Source organism: Mus caroli, chromosome 15, assembly GCF_900094665.2.
Source record: "Mus caroli chromosome 15, CAROLI_EIJ_v1.1, whole genome shotgun sequence".
Lineage (NCBI taxonomy): Eukaryota > Metazoa > Chordata > Mammalia > Rodentia > Muridae > Mus > Mus caroli.
The window spans coordinates 66796878-66818023 of record NC_034584.1 but is presented as its reverse complement, the minus strand read 5'-3'; the positions used below and the strand labels follow the sequence as shown (position 1 = coordinate 66818023).

Genomic DNA, 21146 nt, shown 5'->3' with positions numbered 1-21146 from the left:
ACACTTTCTTGAATGGGTCCTTGAGGTTCAAGGAAGTTGTCTCTGTGTCCTTTTCTGTGCTCACGAGGGTGAACTCATGCAGAATGAGATTAGCTTTTGGCATTTTGGTTAGGGATGAACAGTTCCTAAATGGCAGTATTTTAACATGGTCAGTAAAAAATTCTCATAAGCCCCCAGCATTTTGTTATTATTTTGTGACTGGCAGATATAATATGCATTAAACATTTGTATTGGAAAATCCTTCCTGTGCCAAGGAACCATAATAAAGAGCTTTTGGAGCTTCTGCTCAGTATGAACATTTCCCAGCAATGACGTCTTGGAATGAAGCGTCTGTGCACATAATAAAGAGCATCTGTGAGTGTGCTTGGCTCACATTCAGTTCCTCAAGTCCCTTGTAGATAATGAGGGCAATAGACAAGCAGAACTACCAGGCTAGCTTTGCACCATAGCTTCTATGCACCCTTTGGGTTTATTGATAGAATAAACACACCAACACTGAGTTGAATGTTGGGTGATCAGTTTGGTGCATTTTCACAAACTGGGCAAGACTGGGAACCCGTGTCAACAAGATTTCTAGTGTAAAGCTCTACCAAAGCTGCTGTTCCATGTCATTCTCCTGGCACTGACTCCTGTCTTCTTTGACCTTCATGTTCAGGGTATCATTGGGTGGCAGCCTCTTTTGCTTAAAGCTTAGGTATGTGGTATCCTGGTAGTCATGTCTCCTCCCCCATGCTAATGCCACTGATGTGTAGAGTCCTGTTTTTGAATGGTGAATGCACCATTGTTAATTTGATAATCTTGTTAGTGGTGGAAGTTAAGGTGGTTTTCAGTTTGGGGTTGAAAAATTAGTAGTTGATTAACACAGCAGCATCTGAACAGTAAGCTTGCTGTCAACTGTGAATGTGCACAAGCGTGGTCTGCATAGGCTGGCATTGACAGTTTTCAAAGTGAGCAGAACTTGAGTTGTAGTGCCTGTAGGGTTTCCCCTCCAGGTTTTGTTCTAATTTTTAGCCTTTGGATACTGCTATGTGTTTCTAAGCAATCCCTACTAACACAAAGTAAGAGAATGTAAGTGGTAAGTGAAAGCAATTTCCCAGGATCTCTTGTGTTGTGAAGAGCATGTACCCACTGAGTAGTGAGGCAAGTGTTTTGAGTTTGCTGTCTGTCACTGAGCCCTTCAGAAAGAACATATGTATTGATATCAACGGTCCAACCTCTATAGTGAGCTTCACAGTCACAACATAAAAAAGTGACAGTTACGGAGGTCTTTGAACCACAGGCCGTCGTTGCTGTGGGAGTCAGCATTGTCTCAGATGGTTTATAAAACAGAAGATTAAAACTGTAGTGACGTACTTGTCCCGACATAAGCTGCAACTCAGGAAGCCATCAGAGGCCATTGGTGTCATCCTACTACCTTGGTATTGCATGGCTAGCAGGTACTAAGATGCTGTCTTTTTGGATCAGAGAGCACTTGATTGGTGTTCCAGTTAAAGGAAAGCAGATGTTGTAGAGCTCCTGCTTTCTTGCACAATGAGTGTCAGAAGGTATGACAGTATTGCCCACTTTCAGGATGTTTGCGGTCATCTGTTTGTTTTCTTGGCAGTCTTTTTTTTTCTTCTTTTTTTTATTGGTTATTTTATTTATTTGCATTTCAAGTGTTATCCCCCTCCCCAGTTTCCCTCCACAAGCCCCCTATCCCCTACCCCCTACTCCCTGCCTCTATAAGGGTGCCAACCACCCACCCACCTACTCCTGCCTCAGTGCCCTAGCATTCCCCTACCCTGGGTCATCAAGCCTCCACAGGACCAAGGGGCTCCCCTCCCAGTGATGCCTGATAAGGCAGTCCTCTGCTACATATCCAGCTGGAGCTATGGGTCGTCCCCACAACCCCCCATGTGTACTCTTTGATTTGGTGGATTAGTTTCTGGGAGCTTTGGGGGGGTCTGGTTGGTTGATAATTGTTTTTCTTCCTCTGGGGTTGCAAACTCCTTCAGCTCCTTCAGTCCTTGTCCTAACTCCTCTACTGGGGTCTCCACGCTCAATCTGATGTTTGGCTGCATGCATCCGCATCTGTATTGGTCAGGCTCTGGCAGATTATACCAGACTCCTGTCAGCAAGCACTTCTTGGCATCAGCAGTGGTGTCTGCAGATGGGATGGATCCTTAGGTGGGCAGTCTCTGGATGGCCTTTTCTTCAGTCTCTGCTCTACTCTTTGTCCCTGTTCTTTTTGACAGAAGAAATTCTGGATTAATATTTTTGAGGTGAGTGGGTCACCCATCTCTCAGCCGGGGACTATGTGTATCCACTGGATATGGTCTCTACAGGTTCTATCTCGCCTTTGTTGGGTATTTCAGCAATGTCCTCCCTGTTGGGTCCTGGGAACCTCTTTAGTCCCTGGCATCAGGGACTTTCTAGAGGCTATTTCCAGTTCTCCCTCCCCTACTGCTACACACCTCCTTTCAAGTTCCTAACACTCTGTACTTCTCCCCCATCTCCTCCGGTATCTGAACCGGCCTTCCTTTTTCCCTCCCCTTCTCTCTCCCTCCCAGGCCCCTCTCTCCCTCTACTTCTCAAGATTATTTCCTTCCCCCTTCTGAGTAGGCCTGTAGCATCCATACTTTGATGTGGTCTTTCTTCTTGGGTTTCATATGGTCTGTGAGTTGTATTGTGGGTATTCTGAGCTTCTTTTTGGCTAATATCCACTTATCAGTGAGTGCATACCATGTGTGTTCTTTTGTGACTGGGTTACCTCGTTCAGGATGATATTTTCAAGTTCTATCCATTTGCCTGGGAATTTCATGAAGTCATTGTTTTTAATAGCTGAGTAGTACTCCATTGTGTAAATGTACCACATTTTCTGTATTCATTCCTCTATTGAGGGACATCTGGGTTCTTTCCAGCTTCTGGCTATTATAAATAAGGCTGCTATGAACATAGTGGAGCATGTGTCCTTGTTATATGTTGAAACATCTTTTGGGTATATGCCCAGGAGTGGTATAACTGGATCCTCAGGTAGAACTATTTCCAATTTTCTGAGGAACCACCAGACTGATTTCCAGAGTGGTTGTACCAGCTTGCAATCCCACCAGCAATGGTTGAGTGTTCCTCTGCTTGTGGACGTTGTACATCGTGGTGCGGAGCCTAGTGCGCACCACGATGTACAACGTCCACAAGCAGGTAGCTACCAAAGTTCTTTCCCCATTTTTTTTTTTTTTTTTTTTTTTTTTTTTTTTTTTTTTTTTTTTTTTTTTTTTTTTTTTTTTTTTTTTTTTTGGTTTTTGGAGACAAGGTTTCTCTGTATAGGCCTGGCTGTCCTGGAACTCACTTTGTGGACCAGGCTGGCCTCGAACTCGGAAATCCAACTGCCTCTGCCTCCCAAGTGCTGGGATTAAAGGCGTGCACCACCACGTCTTATTTTGGCAGTCTTAAATGTACTACATTTTCTTTCCCCAACCCTAGTAACCTCACAGACAATGGGGCACAGTTATGGATGCTGATGACAAAGTAGAATCTATAGAGGTAACTTTATGGAGGCTGTATCCAGAGCCTTGGTTCCAGGTTGAAGCTTCTGGGGATTTGGGGATGTATATGTGATGTAGGGTGGGTCTTTGGAGTCTTCATTTAGCTTTTTGTTTGGAGACTCTGCTGCTGACCAGCTTTATCAATGGTGGTTTTTGGAAGATTCTGTTTGGTCTGAACTTAGCCTCGTGGCTGCAGGCAAAAAGTTCTTAAGTTTTTCCATTTTGTAGCTTGGTGTCCTACCCTCAAGACATCTCAGGAATTCACTGCAAACTTCAGTTGGCAGGTGAGGCTGCTGGGTGGTTCTATCTAGTTAACTGACGAGTCATTGTCCAGGACTAAAGGTGTGAATTTTTCAAGAAATTCTTAAGCTGTGACAAGGTATTTAGCTTTCCTGTAGGATCAGGATCACAGATACTGCCCCATACTGGTATTTTTAGAATGAAATGAGACAGTTTATCAAAGCCTTACATGCTGTCAGCCCAGAAGGCAGTAGTAACATCAGAGCTTTTTCAGATTTAAATTTACGGGGTATGGTGCCTTCAGGACAGTGTGCTGGAATTTAATTTAATTTAAGGCAAGCCTTTCTTGCTACTGGTACAGGAACAGGTAGCTAGACAATTTCTTAAACCAGTGTACTAATAACACTTTGTGGTCCTTCACTTGTCCTATTTGGCAAGTTTTGAATCTAATGCCTGTCTTGATTTAATGGTAGACGATGCTGTGCAGTTTTTAAAGTAATTCTCAGTTTCAAAGATGGTGTCTTACCACACCTCCTGTCTTCATGACTGTGAGTTCTTCCTTGGTACCATCATCTGGGGGCAAGATATTATCCAAAAGAAAGCTCTGTTTGTTTCCCGTTGAGCCCTTTTATTTCCTCAGATGCCTGTAACATCAACAGCTTTCCCAGAAATGAAGTATAAATAGTCCATCTTAATTTAGTAGGAATTTCATGCAAAGTTTAAAATATTTCCTTTAGAAATTACTTAAATTCTTACCTGGTTCCTTTTTCTTCATTGGTTCTGCCACTTCTAAATATTCACAGTATTTCTCTTCCTAGTTATCAGCCTCTAGTGTGGCTTTAGTGTGATCTGAGGATACTTGAGAGTTAGAATTTACAGGATCTACTCCTGAGTACTTACATAGAACCAGTAGTTCTCAAACTTCTGTAACCATTTAATTCAGTTCCTCATGTTGTGGTGACCCCCCCCCCAACCATAAAATTTTTTAGTTGCTACTTCAGAGCTCTGTTTTGCTACTGTTATGAATCATAATGTATGATATCTGATATGCAATCCCTAGTGGGATTGCAACTCACAGGTTGAGAACTGATGCTCCAGACCATGTCATGGCTACTGCTTACTTGGATTGCACATATCATCCTAAGCATGAACATTCTTGCCCCTCATTGGAGAGCTTGAAGCTTAGAAGTCATGTGACTTGACATAGCTCCCAAGGGGCAGACCTATTTACCCTCCAGAAGCCCTGTTTTCTTGCCTTTTCCACAGTACACCCTTCCTCAACAGTTTCCCATCTCTCCTATACTTTTCTTTGCTCTGATTACTTCCCATTACCTATTTTATATGTAGCAAGAGACCTCTGGCCTGATGGAGTGGTTATCTCAGCTCTGACTCACATTTGCTATCTAACACCCAAAGCATCCTGTGAACCCCAATGGAGCTGTCAAACTGATCTGCTGTAGCTACCAAAGTTCTTTCACCATTTTCTTTTTTGTTTGTTTGTTTTGTTTGTTTTTTGTTTTTTTTTTTTTTGAGACAGGGTTTCTCTGTGTAGCACTGGCTGTCCTGGAACTCACTCTGTAGACTAGGCTGGCCTTGAACTCAGAAATCTGCCTGCCTCTGCCTCCCAAGTGCTGGGATTAAAGGCGTGTGCCACCATGCCTGGCTCTTTCACCATTTTCTTTCTCTTCACAGTCTCTTTAGTTTGTCTTGATACCATGTACTGAATTTTGTCTCCAGAGTTAGTGCCCCTATGTCCACAAATGTCTCTTTTCCTCTCTGGAAAGTGAAGTGTCTGGGTCTTTTCTAGATGGTTTCTCCTATGTTTGAGTTTGATTAGATAGAGAGATGGGACAACTGCATGAATGTAGGAATATCAAAGGAAAAGTTTAGCATGTAATTAAATTCTAGCACATTGGGTTGGAGGCAAGAGTGTTTAAGTTTGAGGCCTGCCTGGTCTACATAGGGAGAACCTATAAATGGGTATAGAAGGAGGAGGCCTGAAGCCTGACCAGAAAAGAAAAATTCTCTGTGGCCAGAGTAGTGGTAGCCCTCTGAAGCCAACATTTCCTTCACTCTCTTCTCTCTCTCAAATTTATGTTTACTTCTAGTGTTAAGACTTATAATATTTTTAACATCTCATTGTCTATGTGTAGTTAATCAGAATTCATGAAAATGCAGAGGCTGGTTTACCATCACCTCAATCCAGTATGCTCTGTTATTCATCTGTATGTGTTATGTATACATGGCCATGAGTGTTTGAGTGCGTGTCTGTGTGTGCATATGTGTGATAGGTGTCACTAGTTCCATACTTTATGATGAGTACTTTATTCACTGAGCCATAGCCATTACCTCCACCCCCACCCCTCATTGTTTCTTGAGATACATTTTTTTTTTCTAGATCAGACAGAGTATCTCAGCCAGTGTAGGAACTTGCCATGTAAGCCTGGAGATCTGAGTTCAGTCCTTGGAACCCATGTAAAGGTAGAAGTGGTAGGCTAACTTCACCGAATTGGCCTTTAGATAAGTTTCTTAGCACACATGCACACACATACAGATCATGTATTCACATATGATAGTAAAAATCTTCTAAGTATGTTTTTCTGTTTCATTTCTCTTGTTTCCTTTATAGATTCCAGTTACATGTTACTCCAGTTGATTTGATTTGCTTACTCATTGCCACCAATGCTTTTGAAATAAGGCCTCTCTTTGGCTACGCTGTCCTAGAACTCACTATAAGGCTCTGAGCTCAGAGACATCCTCCTGCCTGCCTTAGCTTCCCAACTGACTCACCACAGATGGCTAAAACTTTTGATTCCATCCTCAGGTCTAGTCCCAGCAACTCTCCTGCTGTGAGTGCTTTCTTCTTCCTTCCTCTCCTATATTCCTTACTCTCTTTCAGTTTGTAATTCCTTCAAGTTCCCTAACTCCTGTCATTTATGTCCTACCAATTATTGAGATTTTTATTTCAGATATCTTCCAGGTGTAATTACCATGTGAGTCTTTCTATTCATATTTTCTATTGTTTTAAAATTCTAAACAATTTTTCTCTTATATCCTTGAACTTCTTATATCCTTTGAGCTTCTATCTACTAATTCAACATATGAGTTCTCATTAGAGTCCACTTCCTTCAGGTTTTTTGCAGGGTTTTTTTGGGGGGTATGGAGGGGTTCATGGGTCACAGGGATACTCTTTCAGAAGACCCAGGTTCGATTCTCAGCACACACACACACACACACACACACACACACACACACACACACGGAGCCACACAGCCATCTGTAACTCTAATTCCAACTAATCTGACACAGCCTTCTAGCCCCCACAGACACGGGCACGCACATGGTAAGCAGACAGACAGATATGCAGACAAAATACCCATACACATAAAACGATAAAATAATTTTAATTAGAAAACTAGTCTTGAGGTGGTTAGTACGACGATCAAACAGCAGAGCCTGTTTCCCATTGTTTAAGTTACATCATCAGGGAGGAGACAGTTGCCAGGTGCCAGCACCACTGGAGCAGTCTGTCTGCTCTTACCAGCCCAGCTCAAGCTATAGACTTGTTTCCTTCAAGGACCCCCCCCCACCCCCCACCCCCACCCCCACCCCCGGTTTGTGGAAAGGTCAAGTCCATTCCTTTGTGATGAGGCAGTGTTTAGTAACTGTAAAAGATCATGTTTCAGAACTGGTGTTCCCGTGAACTTGCCAGAGCAAGTCCCTCCTCTAGCCTTTCCTTTGGATTTACTGCTGCTTTCTCTGGATATTTTCCAGACCGACTTAAATAACTACAGACCCAGTCTGAGTTTGTATCCAAAGAAAAGGCTGTGATACCAACCCTTTGTCTTGGTGATTAGAGTTTTTAAAAGTTTTTTTCCCCTTTATCAGTTTTTTATCTTTAACAATAAATGTTTTATAATTTCAAAGAGAAGAGTTTGTATCACAGTAACCCATAGTAGCCCATAGAATAGATACTACAGAGATGAAATGGGGCAGAGGTGGCACACGTGAGACCTTGGTTCTACCCCAGCATCACGATATAGGGAAAGGGAAGTATCATGGTTTCTTCTTTTCTGTTGGCTTTAAGGCTGGAGGAGTGTGGAACCAACTTGAATTTACTTTTGTGTTTGTCTTTTCCCAAAGTCTTTTGTTTCTCCATCATGGAGCTCTTCTTGATTGTGAATGATGGAACAGCTTCCTAGGGAGATTAGCTCCCCACTATTGCCTTTTCCTTTTGGGGTAGCCAAAGAATTTGAACCCCAGACTCCCAAGACTGAGTGGCCTTAAGCATTTATGCCTTGGGTGGAGACTTGGTTTGTTTTTGTTTTGTCTTAGAAACAAGGGCCTAGCAGACCCCTTCACTTTTGCTCCAGAGGTGAAGTTAGAAGATTCCTGTACTTGACTACCAATGTAGTCGTGAGGCCAAAAAAAAAGTCAGAGCAGTTATCATAGTCTCCGTGAGTCGACTGCTTTGGTGACTTTTTTCTTCTCAAGTGAAGGAAACAAGAAATAGATTTAATATTTTTTTAGAAATCTAATTTTTATTAGATATTTTCTTTGTTTACATTCCAAATGTTATCCCCTTTCCTGGTTTCCCCTCTGAAGACTCCCATCCCATCCTCCTCCCCCGATCACCAACCTACCCACTCCCACTTCACTGTCCTGGCATTCCCCTATAATGGGGCATCAAGCCTTCACATGACCAAGGGCCTTTCCTCCCATTAATGTCCAACAAGGCCATCCTCTGCTACATATGCAGCTGGAGCCATGAGTTGGTGGTTTAGTCCCTAGGAGCTCTGGGGTTGGTTCATATTATTGCTCCTCCTTTCTCTAGCTCTTCCCTTGGGGACCTTGTGCTCAGTCCAATGGATGACTGTGAACATCCACCTCTGTATTTGTCAGGCACTGGCAGAGCCTCTCAGGAGATAGCTATATCAGGCTCCTGTCAGCAAGTGCTTGTTGGCATCCACAATAGGGTCTGGGTTTGGTGACTGTATATGGGATGGAACCCCAGATGGGGCAGTCTCTGGATGATCTTTCCTTCAGTCTCTGCTCCATAGATTTAATAGTAAATAAAACTCTCCCCTTTCAGAACTCCTTTACTAGCTGTGGTCCACAAATAAGCAGGCATAATTATCATATTTTCTAAGTGACAAGTCTCAGCTTTTTTTTTTTGTTCCTTCCACTTGCAAATTAACAACTTGTAAGCGTCCATCCATCATTGCCTATGTGCATTAGGCAGCTAAAAGCTTTTCACTGGAATGTATGACTATTAAAAATATTGTGAGTTTGGGAAAATATGCGGCAGTTTGACCTCCATGACCCTACACATCCTCCTTTGCTGCTTTGACTCAGCAGCTGCAGAGTGATTCTGGGAGCCCCACATGTGGGTTCGCCACCCAATGTCAAACAGATCTTTAGGGCTTATTTATATTCCTGGCTTCTTGGAGCAACAAGTTATAGATTCTCAAGAGCATTTGACATTCTATATCTGGTATGAGAGTGAATGTTGAAATGGAAAGAATAGCTTCTCGGTTACCTTTGCACCCTTTGAGATGAAAGTCTGCCATGCGTGATTACTCACTGGAGCCTCACTGGTGTGCAGATGCTCTTTCAGTTGCCAGAGGACTTGATCCACTCCTGAGCAGTGCAGGAAGCTTACACTATATGCATAAACACTGGAAGGAAGATTTGGGCAGTACATTCAAGGTAATCAGAGAAAGGGGGCATAACTGGACAAAAGAGACTGGCCTGCTGGAGCCTGAGCACATCCTATAACAAGGGAACCTCAGAGTACCTGTTTGAGGTCTCAGCAGATGGGTGGACAGTAGATCAGGTAGCCCATTTCATAGAGCATGTAAAATGGGGACTTTCCATTGCTTGAAAGAAAGGTTTTACTTAGCCTTCTTGCTGCCTGCCTATATTTGGTTTAAGAGATAAAGGACTTTTAATTTTTTTGTCCCTGTTATTTTTTTTAACCTTGATTTTGTCAGGCATTTCAGGGTTTTGTTTTTGTTTTAACTTGTAAAGTGTCAGGCTCTATTACCTGGTGATGGTGACAGAGAGTGGGGCTCTGGAGAGCTTACCAGGATGTGCTTCTCTCCAGCTTCCTCCAAGGAAGTCACCCGCCAGCTGTCGGTGTCTAACCTGCTGTGATCCCAGCTAGTGCCTCCCTTGCCCAGAAAATGGCCTTCTCTACACAGGTCCCCACTCACACCCCCTTAGCCCTGGGCCTGCATGTACCTGGGATCTGGGATCTGGAAAGCTGGGTTAGCTCTTGCTGAGGTCATGCATGTTCTCTATTTGGCAGTTCACTCACAGGCACATGGCAGTGGCTGTGTAGCAGGCCTGTGAAAGTTGACTGCAGACTTAGAGATAGCAGTGTAAGTGAATTTGCCAAGACATGGCTGCCCTTTTATACTTCAAGCTGTGATTTGATTTTGTGTGTAGGTAGCCATTGGCTACTAGAGACATTTCTTGATGAGAAGTTGCCATAGTTTTATCCACTTTAAAAGCCTCTTGGGTTTCAGCGCTCTCTGTGGATAGATAGCCTGTAAGGAGAAGTGGTGCTAGGATTGAAGCAGGACCGTGCACATTTGTAGGCAAGTGCTCTTCCACCAAGCTGCATCCTGTGCTGCTGAGAAAAATTTTAAATTTTAAGGTAATTTGGTGTGTATGGGTTTGTTGTACTGCTCTTCCTAACTCGTGCAGAAGGGAACTAATCTCCCTTGGAGGAAGGACGGTCCTTTTGACTGGAACATTTTTTTAAAGAGGCAGTGACTTTTCTTTCGAAGAGAACATTCCATTTTCCTTTAAGGAGAAAGCCTTCCTTAATATCTGCAGTGACGGCTTGCTGACTCAAGGCCAGCTATGAAGTGAATTTTGTCTGTCTGTTCCTGATTTGGGAGGTGACTGAGAAGAGCAGGCTCCAGCCCCTAGCCGGCAGGAATGTCTTTTTAAACAGTCAGGCAGATTCCCAGATTAGAAGGAGTCTGTGCAGCTGATGTCATTGTTTCCTGAGTGATTCTGGGTGGTTATTTACTCCATCTGGCTGCCAAGAGCCAGAATCTGTGAATGAGCCTCATTATTAGAACTCCAGGTTTCAGGCATGGAGGGAAGAACCGATTGCTGCCACAGTTAAGACGAAGATTTTAAAGACCTGCTGCTTACCAAACCCCAAAGTGGCAGTAGGGAATAGGAGGGCTGGCCACGTTCCCTGGGCTGCATTCTGAGGCGTTTACAAGATGGCACGTAGCCAGGACTGAGACGCCGCCCGCATTGCCGCGGCCTGGTGGTGGTAAGTGGGGCATTTCCAGTTTAGAGCAGGCAGTGCTTTAGGAGCACCTGTAAGTAGTACTGCTGCCATTTTTATTATTATTTTTTTTTTTAATGCAAAAGTTAGTACACTATTTGTCTGAGCTAGTGGGGAGATCTTGGCTTCTTACAAGTTGTTCACCATGTGCTGGTGAGTTGGAGCTATGTGGGAGTCTGCTTTCATACAGTCAGCCGGAGACATGTAGGTGCATGATAGAGAAGTGCTTGGAGATCTCTTAGGGTCCTTCCAGTCTGCACAAGGATAAACTCCAGTGTGTATACAGTTCATCTTGCCTGGCCTTGGTTTCACCAGGCTCTTTTTCTTACCATCTGTCCTTCTTACCTATGGCTCTTATTTAAGTGGACTTACCGGTTGTCATCATGGCCTCTCTAGAATCCTTTTGAGTGAGGCTAGAAACCTGTGTTATATAGGGTTCTTTCTCTGTGTCTGTCTTCTACTGGGAGGAACTGGTGAGTGGGGTGGGTGATTGGCTGGCAGCTCCCCTTAACACGGTGTGTTGTTTCTCCAGCACAATCCTGGAGGAAGAGAAGGTGCAGCAAGAAGAACGGATGAGGATGGAATCCAGAAGACAGGCTACCGTGTCCTGGGACTCTGGAGGGTCTGATGAAGCACCACCCAAGGTAGCTGAGGTCCCTGCCCCAGCTTTAAGGGTCCTCTTGAACTAAGTTGTACAGACTGTGGGGGTAGACTCTGTTGATTGTATGATGAGCCCCCAAGTCATTGGAGGAGTAGGAACTGTAGCGTAGTCACCCTCCTGTCTGTCTGTAGATTGCCCAATATGCTGCTCACTCTGTAGAAGCTGAGGAAGCCAGGGCTGTGAGAGACTTGATGTGAAACTGCCCTTTTCTCCTCACGGTGCTCCCAAGACGATTAGATAGGACTTGTCTTTTTCTCTTGTTGGCAAGAGAATTAGAGATCTCCCAGACATTCAGGGTTAAAACACAAGACTAGACCACAGGCACTAAGAGTTTGGTGTATTTCAAATTAGCACTCTTCTACCACTCCACTTATACCCCTTTTGCTTTGGTTTTGCTGGAGTTTGGGGTGCTGCTTCTGGGTTTTGGCTGATTCGAGGTGTTGGAGAGGTCTCAAGCCTTTGTCACGCCCGGCATGGCATGGCACCTGCCTTCTCTTGTTTTCCAGGTTTTTCTCTCCTCTAACCAGGGCAGGAAAGCCGTTCCCTTTTTACAACAGCTGGACAGTGGTTGTGGAGTGGTTGTGGATTTGGGACAACAGGTGGCCCTTGTCACTTTGCACACACGGGAAAGTCTTTCCATCCTTTTGGTGTTGGATGGGATAGACACTTCATACATCAGCTTGAATAAATAATCCAATTCAGACCTTTTCCTGAAAGTAAAAAGACAACAGGTGTTTTTTGTTTGTTTTTAAAAGTTGTTTCCTGCTATATGATATATTGGTTAGCTAAAAATATAGTTTTACACCACTTTGTTTTCTTTTGAAAAGTAGGAATCTGGTAACACGGGAACCATGTTAGTATTGTACTATGTGTTCTATCATGGTGTCAGAAGTCAAATGGTAGTCCCATGTTGAGCTATGAAGTAGTAAACCTGACACACTCTGAAAGTGAGCATAGGTAATGGGTCAACTCAGTCTACAAACCAGGGAGCCTCATCCACCCAGCTCTTCCCACAACACAGAACCCACCACCTGAGGGAGCAGGACTTTGAGACAGGCAGTGAAAAAACAGATGTTGTTCCCAATTTAACAACAGCAACAACAACAAAATTCTTCCTTACCTACAGAAAAGGAACCAACCCTTCAACCCAGGACATATGGCCCTCCATGGGCTATTTACCTTTTGTCTGTGAATTTTTGTTTTGTTTTAATTAGATGCAGGGCTTTTTGTCTTTTACTGCCTGCAATATATTGTCTAACCCACAGAATATGGGGAGAGGCTGCTTATAGGAACATGGGTGGCCCCAAAACAGCTGCACCAACTGCCAAGTTCCACACTACTATGCGAACTTTAGTTAACTTTCCATACTACATTCTCTAGCATAGCCAAGGCCATGTGCGGCTGAATCTGAATTATAGATACCTGGCAGGAAGGTACAGAGGGAATGAACCCAATATATGAAGGTACATCAACAAGCATGACCTTTAGGGGCTCTTGCAAGTAGTCACAGCCGCCCTGATAAAGGTGGCTATTTGCTCAGAGGACGGTGTTTCACACAGAGGTACATCCTGTCTTCTAGAATGTGTCTTACTGAGATGCTCTGCATACATTAGTGAACTAGTGCTCTCCAGATGGATGGTGGGATGTGACAGGGTCACACATAGGTAAGTAGTCCATCTAAAGGAGAAGACAGAAGTAAGATGTGGCTCTTGCCTACCTTCCCACATACCAGGGCTAAGGAAGAAAATAACATGTTTGAGGACATAGTGATAGAGCTACATATCAAAACCTTACCTCAAAAAAATTAACAACAAAAATACAGGCCAGAGTCATGAATTCTAATTTAGCACATTGGTGAGTAGATTAAGATTCCATACTGGCCCTGATTGTAAGAAGTATTCATGTAGTGATTGGGGTGTAGCATTAAGAAACAGTATTCACAATTATGCTGAAAACCTTTCAGGGGCACAGTGCTTTCCGGACTGGGGATTTATAGCTCAGTGGTAGAGCATTTACCTGATAAATGTGGCCCAGATTCCACATTTAGCACACAAAGAACTAGTCTTCCATTTCTAGTCAAATAGCTATATGAGGCTCATTTTGTTTGTGTTGTTTTTTTTTTAAAACAGTTACTATTCCAGGAAGTTAATAAACCATGCAGAGCTGTAGTTGTGTTAATATGCACAGTGGAGTTGATCCTGTCTCACTTCCCAGAATCACTCCTCAGGCCTCCATTCTGTGACAGTCATTGTGGTCATCAGAAAATTTGACTGGGTCTTGCATACCTTTGAGAGAAGACATACCGGCTTTATATCTCCAGCTTTAATCATCACCTTTTTATCCTTTATCTTCACAAGGGAGATTCAGCCAAAATCCCCTTGCCTATGTATTCTGCTGCATGATGACCCAAGTTGACCTTGAAGAAGATAGTAAAGAGATCCTGCTGATCCACTGTGCAGTCAGAGACACAGCTGGAGAAAGTGACTTTCTCACTGTCCTGTCTCTCCTAGCAGTCAGGAGCACAGGGCATAAGAAGGGAGCTGGTTTAGGCAGAGTCCAAAAGCAGAACTTGCTCACTTTAAGAACGTGACTCATGCTGGATAGATGGCTCAGGGGTTTAAAGCACTTGTTGCTTTTGGAAAGGACCCGGGTTTGATCCTCAGCACCTACATGTCAGCTCACATCCATCAGTAACTCCGATGCCCCCTTCTTACCCACAAGGACACCAGACAGAAACATGGTACACATGCATACATGCAGGCAAAATATCCATATAACATAAAATAATCTAAAACTAATTGTCTTAGTCAGGGTTTCTATTCCTGGACAAAACATCATGACCAAGAAACAAGTTGGGGAGGAAAGGGTTTATTCAGCCTATTTATACATTTCCACATTGCTGTTCATCACTAAAGGAAGTCAGGACTGGAACTCAAGCAGGTCAGAAAGCAGGAGCTGATGCAGAGGCCATGGAGGGATGTTCTTTACTGGCTGGCCTGCCCTGGCTTGCTCAGCCTGCTCTCTTATAGAACCAAGATTACCAGCCCAGAGATGGTCCCACCCACAAGGGGCCTTTCCCCCTTGATCACTAATTGAGAAAATGCCTTACAGTTGTATCTCATGGAGGCATTTCATCAACTGAAGCTCCTTTCTCTATGATAACTCCAGCTGTGTCAAGTTGACACAAAACTAGCCAGTACACTAATGTAAAAGCATGTGACTCACTGTGTGATGTTTAGTCGAGGTTTGCCTTGTTCAGGCTAATTTCTTCCATGTTCCTTTTTATTTGGTGAAATATAAATGTATTTGTTAACAAAGTAGAATTGTGGCAGAAAGATTTGGGGTTTCTGCCATTGTCAGTTGTGTGAGCCTTTTGCAGCACCTGACTTTTCTGAGCCTATTTAAAGTGGTGATATGACTTTACAGCATTGTTGGCAGAATGGTCTATCTAGTGTGTACAGGATGTACTGCATAAGCTACAAGTGTGTTTTCCTGTGTATATTACTTGCCACACTCATTTAAGCCATCGGATGCTACTGTGTGAGTGTTGCCACTTCTTGGCTTTAGAAACCTATCCTACACAGTTAATGACTGCATCATCCTTTTAGTTATCACCTTCCTGGGCTATTTGATTCTGTTTATCCACTCATCAGTTGGCAGATAATCCTCACCCTTTCTAGCTGTCATGAGCAGTGGGTTTTTTTGGGGGGTGGGGGTGGAGGTATTAGGGGGGAGATACAAGACAGGGTTTCTCTGTATAACCTTGGCTGTCCTGGAACTTGCTCTGCAGACTAGGCTGGCCTTGAACTCAGAGATCCACCTCTCTCTGCCTCCTGAGTACTGAATTAAAGGAATGCACTACCACTGTCCAGCTATGAGCAGTGTTCCTAAGAACATTGGTGTGTGTGTTGTTGTTTGCGCTTACATGCTCGTTTCTCTGGGTTTGCGGAATTGTATGGTAATTCTGTGTTTCATTTTCTCAGGGATCAGCATACTGTTCTGCATAGCACCTGCTCCATTTTATATTCCCAGCAGTAGTATTCAAAGCTCATCCCTCCACTGCTGGCCTTACTTTTATTTTTGTCTTTTTAATCTCTATCCTGGAGGTCATAATAAGTCACTACTTGTGGTTTGGAATTGCCCAAAGGTGCCTAGTACCTTTTTCTGCCAGTCTGTATTCTCTAATGTCACCAGCCCTGAGATCTTGCCTAGGCCAGCCTCCTCTGTACTGTGTTGCCAGCTTTGTCCACCTTTTAAAAATTATTTTATTTTATTTTATTTTATTTGGTCCAAGACAAGGTTTCTTTGGGTAGCTTGTTGTCCTGACACTCAATCTGTAGATCAGGCTGGCCTTGAACTCGGTGATTCATGCCTTTAATCCCAGTTCTCGGGAGGCAGTGGCAAGCTTTGTCCACTTTTTAATCAGATGGTTTGTTAGTTTAGCACTCACCTGTGGGAACTCTGTCACACTGAGAGCCTCTTAGTCTTCAGCTTGGCCTTCCTCCTGTGGTGTCACCTACAACACAAAGATTTTTTTTTATTATTATTTTGATAATATAATTTTATATTTGGGTTCCGTTTTGTCCTTTGAGGTTTTGGTATTGTAGCTAAGAGGACATTTCCCAACTCCAGGTAATTTAAAAGATTAGCCCCTGTTCCCTTCTTATATTGTTATAGTTTGAGCTCTTACATTTAGGCTGTGAGTCATTTTGAGTTAACTGTCAGGTAAGTTGTGGGGAAGTGTCAGTTGTTGAAGACTCTTTGCTGAAGTATCCTACTTCCTTTGTTCATTCAACTAAATTAAATTGTATTAGCAATTTCTTTACTGTGAGCCATTGGTTTTTCAGAATCAGAAGACTCATCCTTATAATGTTCTATTAATTTGTTCACAGCCCAGCAGACCTGGTTATCCTAGCCCGAGATCCAGTGAAGGATTTTATCCCAGCCCACAGCACATGGTCCAGACCAATCACTACCAGGTATATGAATTGTCACAGATATAAGACATACCACTTGACTCATCAATACTTGTGTGGTAGGAAAAACCTTGAATTCATTTCTGTTCTCTGGTTTGTCTACTTATTTTGGTGAGTGGAAGCTAAGAAACTAGTCACCTTGGTCTTTGCCTTGGAGATGGTTATCTTGCCCTTATGCCTTTCCAACCTCCCACAGGCTCATAACATTCATTAGTTTTGTCTTAAAGCAGGCAGGCCAGTGCCTGTGGCTATACTTAGATCCATCCTTTCCCACCTACCTCTAAAGGACAAGGTGGAACCACAAACACATCTAGGCAGAGCTAATACTGAACTCTACTTCTTAGAGAAGATAAAAAAAAAAAAAAATAGGGGACTAAAGAGATGGCTCAGCGGTTAAGAGCACTGACTGGTCTTCCAAAGGTCCTGAGTTTCACAACCATCTGTAACAAGGTCCAATGCCTTCTTCTGTTGACTGAAGACAGACATCTGTAAGTGAAGGCAGATGAGCTAGATGCCCTACAGATGAGTGGGTGAGGAGCAGTGCTGGGTTTGAAGCAGCTGTCCAGGAGAATATTAGTCAAGGGAAAGACATTCACTAACTTTGAACTATAATTCCTGCTAGAAATGCATAGGCTATTACTAATGAGCGCCAGCACCCACACCATGGCGCCATTCTTTAGGAGCCATCTGTGTGTCATCCTAGCCATCGAGGCTATTACCCTTCTGATCCCTATTACCTGGCCAGCAGAGGCATAGTTGTATTTTTCTTTTTATGGAGTTTGATGTGATTAAAGTGGGGTGTGTGCTTGAGGGGTCAGTTTTTTTCCCCATGACAAGGTTTGCTGAGGACATTCCATAGGGTCACTGAGAGTCTTGGGCCAATATAGGAGAAAAAAAAAAAGTGCTTTGCTGTTGCTACTAGGGTGGTAGGGGAGGAGGTAGACAGTGACTAGAAAACAAAAGGCCATATGTCTGCGGTAGTCTAGGACAGTGGGTACTGGGGAAGTCTTGGGCTCTGTATACAGCCCGGTGTTCCCCACAAACTGATTCTCATATGGAGCCAAAGAAGATTCCCATCACTAGGGACTGGTTCAGGGCTGATGGGTTAGGCCTGTGTTCTGGGAGATACTACTTCACAAGGAGAATGGGTCCCCAAGTTAATTCATCTACTGTCTGGGCACTTAGAACATAAAAGGGAAGTCTTCCACTCCTTCTGGAGGGTGCACAGTCGGGTGTGTTCCAGCTCAGCAAAAGGGCTGGAGCTCTGACCAGGACACAGATCATAGCAGTGAGAGGTGTGTGGTTAGGCTAAAGTAGGCAAACTCACTTCTGACTGATGGGAGACCTAGGTCTAGCATATAGCACAGCCACCCTGAAAAATAGCCAGGGCCTATCTACCTGTAGTCAGTACTCAACTGACCCTGAGGGCGAATTAGACAGCAGCAGCAGCACCCACTTCTGAGGTAGCTCTCAGTTCTGCATGTTCTCACAGGCATGCAGGAAACCTAATCACACTCAAGGACATGTTTTTTAAAAATGTCTGATCTCACTACTTTGGAAGCCCCTGGGGGTTATTTACAAAACTGCTGTAAGTTACACAAAACTTATTTTTTGTAAAATTTCTGAAAGTTCTGTTAATAATGTACTCCTTTTTATTTAAAAAAAAAAATGGTATAGGGCCTGGAGAAACAGCTCAGCATTTAAGAGCACTTTTTGCAGAGGACCCAGGTTTGGCTTCCAGCATCCACATCAGGCAGCTCCCAGCTGCTGGTAACTATAGTTTCAGAGAATCCAACCCCCTCTTCTGGCTTCCTCTAACACCTGCACACACAGACAAGCAGACACAGACATACGCATAAAATATATAAAAATGCACTTGTATGTGCAGCACTTGTATCCAGTAGGATTTTACAGTGAAGGCTGGGCATTTATCAATGCCCAGAGAACTAAATGTGCACAGGCCTTTGGCAAAGGCTGTATTGATATTTGGGGATGTAGCTTTCTCCATGCATTCATCTCCTCTCACTAAGTAAGTAACTGGCAACTCAGACCGTGTGATGATGATGTTCCCAGTGCTGCTCCCATCCTTCCCTCTGCTTCCTTCTGTGCCTGGGTTTTGTCACCGTGTCCTTCTGAGCATTCTCTCTCTCTGGTTTAGTTGCCACACTTAGAAATATAGAAGACGGGGCTGGAGAGATGGCTCAGCGAGTAAGAGCACTGACTGCTCTTCCGAAGGTTCTGAGTTCAAATCCCAGCAACCACATGGTGGCTCACAACCATCCGTAACAAGATCAGGTGCCCTCTTCTGGAGTGTCTGAAGACAGCTACAGTGTACTTTCATAAAATAAATAAATAAATAAATCTTTAAAAAAAAAAAAAAAAAAAGAAATATAGAAGACATGGCCTTTCCCACCATTATCAGCCTCTTGTTCACTGGAGAAAAACATTTGGAATTCTGTTGCAGTTTTTGTTCTTGTTGGAGAATGAGTTTATTTGGAATTTGTTGAAATGGCTGGCCTGGAACTCATAATGTTTCACTCTAGAGGTTTGCCTGCTTCTTCCTCCCAAGTGCTTTTAAGATCAAAAGTGTGCATCACCACACATGGCATGTTTAGAATTTTTTAGAACAGAATCTAAAGTGTGTGACCATAATCTAGATGATCACTCACTGCATAAATCAAGCTAGTCTCATCCTTATGATCTCCTGCCTCTGCCTCACAAGTGTCAGGCTTACAGGATGTGCCCACCATATGCAGCTCTGCTGTTTGGTAGGGTTGTGCTTTGTTTTGTTTGTTTGCTTGTTTGTTTGTTTTTGAGATGAGCCCTCACTGTGAAAGGCTGGCTTCAGACTCTTGGCCTCTTGCCATAGATTACAAGTGCTAGAACTATACACTTTCATCAGCTTGCCCTACAGATACGTCATGATTGCTGTGGTTCTTGCTTCAGGGGATGAATGGTGTTGACTTAGGAAAGGGAAAATCTGGAACTAAACATGAAACAGCTGTACAGTGCTCCTGTTACCTTTGTAACCAGCAATGGTCACCCTGAGCACTTACATGGTGTACAAATTCCAAAGTAAAATAACTGTTTCCAGCATCTGTGTCAGGCTCACGACTGCTTGTAGCTTTCACTCCAGGAGGATCTGATGCCTCTGACCTGTGTGGGCATCTGCATTCTTATGTACATACCCAGAAGAACACACACACAACTTTAAATTAATAAAAGTAATTTACTTTTAATCTTAAAAAAATAAAACAAAACTCAGCAGTGCAATAGTGCTGCATGCCTTTAGTCCCAGTACTTGAGAGGCAGAGGCAGGTGGATCTCTGAGTTCTACTACAGTCTTCATCTACAGAGTGAGTTCCAGCACAGCCAGGGCTACAAAACCTTGGTGGGGTGGGGTGGAGGGATGACGTCAGCTACCTGCATTCCTGAGCTCCTGGTTACCTTCCATGTATTCCAAGTTCAAAGTTGACAGTGTTGGCTCTCTGACCATTCTCAGTATTCTGCTTCCACCCTGAACTTGAGGACTTTGGTAATTACATTGGACCCACTCAAATAATTTTGTTTCCAGTTGTGTCCATGATGTACACGGTCTTTTTTTATCAAGTCAGAGAAGAGAATGCTCAGAGAACCAGACATGGATCTGGGGCCCGTTCTGCCTACCATGCATGTTTTCCTTAATAGAAGTTGTTTGGTTTTTTGATATAGCAGAAGCTCTGTTATATCAGAAGCTTACATTGCCTCCTCAATCACTCACAGGTCTCTGGCTACCCGGGTTCCCATGGAATCCCAGCCATGGCTGGCAGCATTTACCCAGGTCAGGCATCTCTTCTGGACCAGACAGAATTGTGGAATCACAGACCTCAGGAGATGTCCATGTGGCAGCCCAGTGTGGAGGTAAACGGGTTGTTCTTGGCTATAGTTAGTTAATGGACAAAGTGTGGTTTAAGTCACCTGTTATTTATAATTCTGAGATTGCTTGGTTGTGATTATTTAATTGTAAAATCTAGGTACCCCACTTAGCCAGTTATAGCAGTCCATACCAAGAATTCCAGATGAGGCAGGAGGATTGAAACTTCCAGGCCAACCAAGTTACATAGCCAGGCCTTATCTTAAAAGCTTTTATCAGAACAAGCCTGAGAATCTGAGTTGACCCCCAGTATACACTGTGGAAGGATAGGACCAACTCTAACCGTCATCCGCATGTATGGTAATGTCTATCTACTCAATCTTTTCTAGTTTGCTTTTTTTCTAACAGATTTCTTTTTCTTTTCTTTTTTTTTTTAGGATTTATTTTATTTATTTATTTTATGTATATGAGTACACCATTGCTCTCTTCAGACACACCAGAAGAGGGCATCAGATCCCATTACAGATGGTTGTGAGCCACCATGTGGTTGCTGGGAATTGAACTCAGGACCTCTGGAAGAGCA

The 21146-nt window shown here is 43.5% G+C and overlaps 1 protein-coding gene across 15 annotated transcripts in view; it reads left to right on the top strand.

Moving 5' to 3' along the window:
- Nucleotides 1-21146, top strand: part of Ptk2 (protein tyrosine kinase 2) — a 201117-nt gene that overhangs the window by 156099 nt on the left and 23872 nt on the right. For 14 of the 15 annotated variants that reach the window (XM_029470118.1, XM_029470117.1, XM_021183064.2 and 11 more), the window contains 3 exons: nucleotides 11606-11717; nucleotides 16627-16713; nucleotides 20473-20610. In XM_029470118.1, the coding sequence (XP_029325978.1) occupies nucleotides 11606-11717; nucleotides 16627-16713; nucleotides 20473-20610 (337 nt within the window). Of the gene's footprint in view, nucleotides 1-10709; nucleotides 11059-11605; nucleotides 11718-16626; nucleotides 16714-20472; nucleotides 20611-21146 lie in introns of those variants that run through there. The other variant, XM_029470120.1, reaches the window with a different exon arrangement.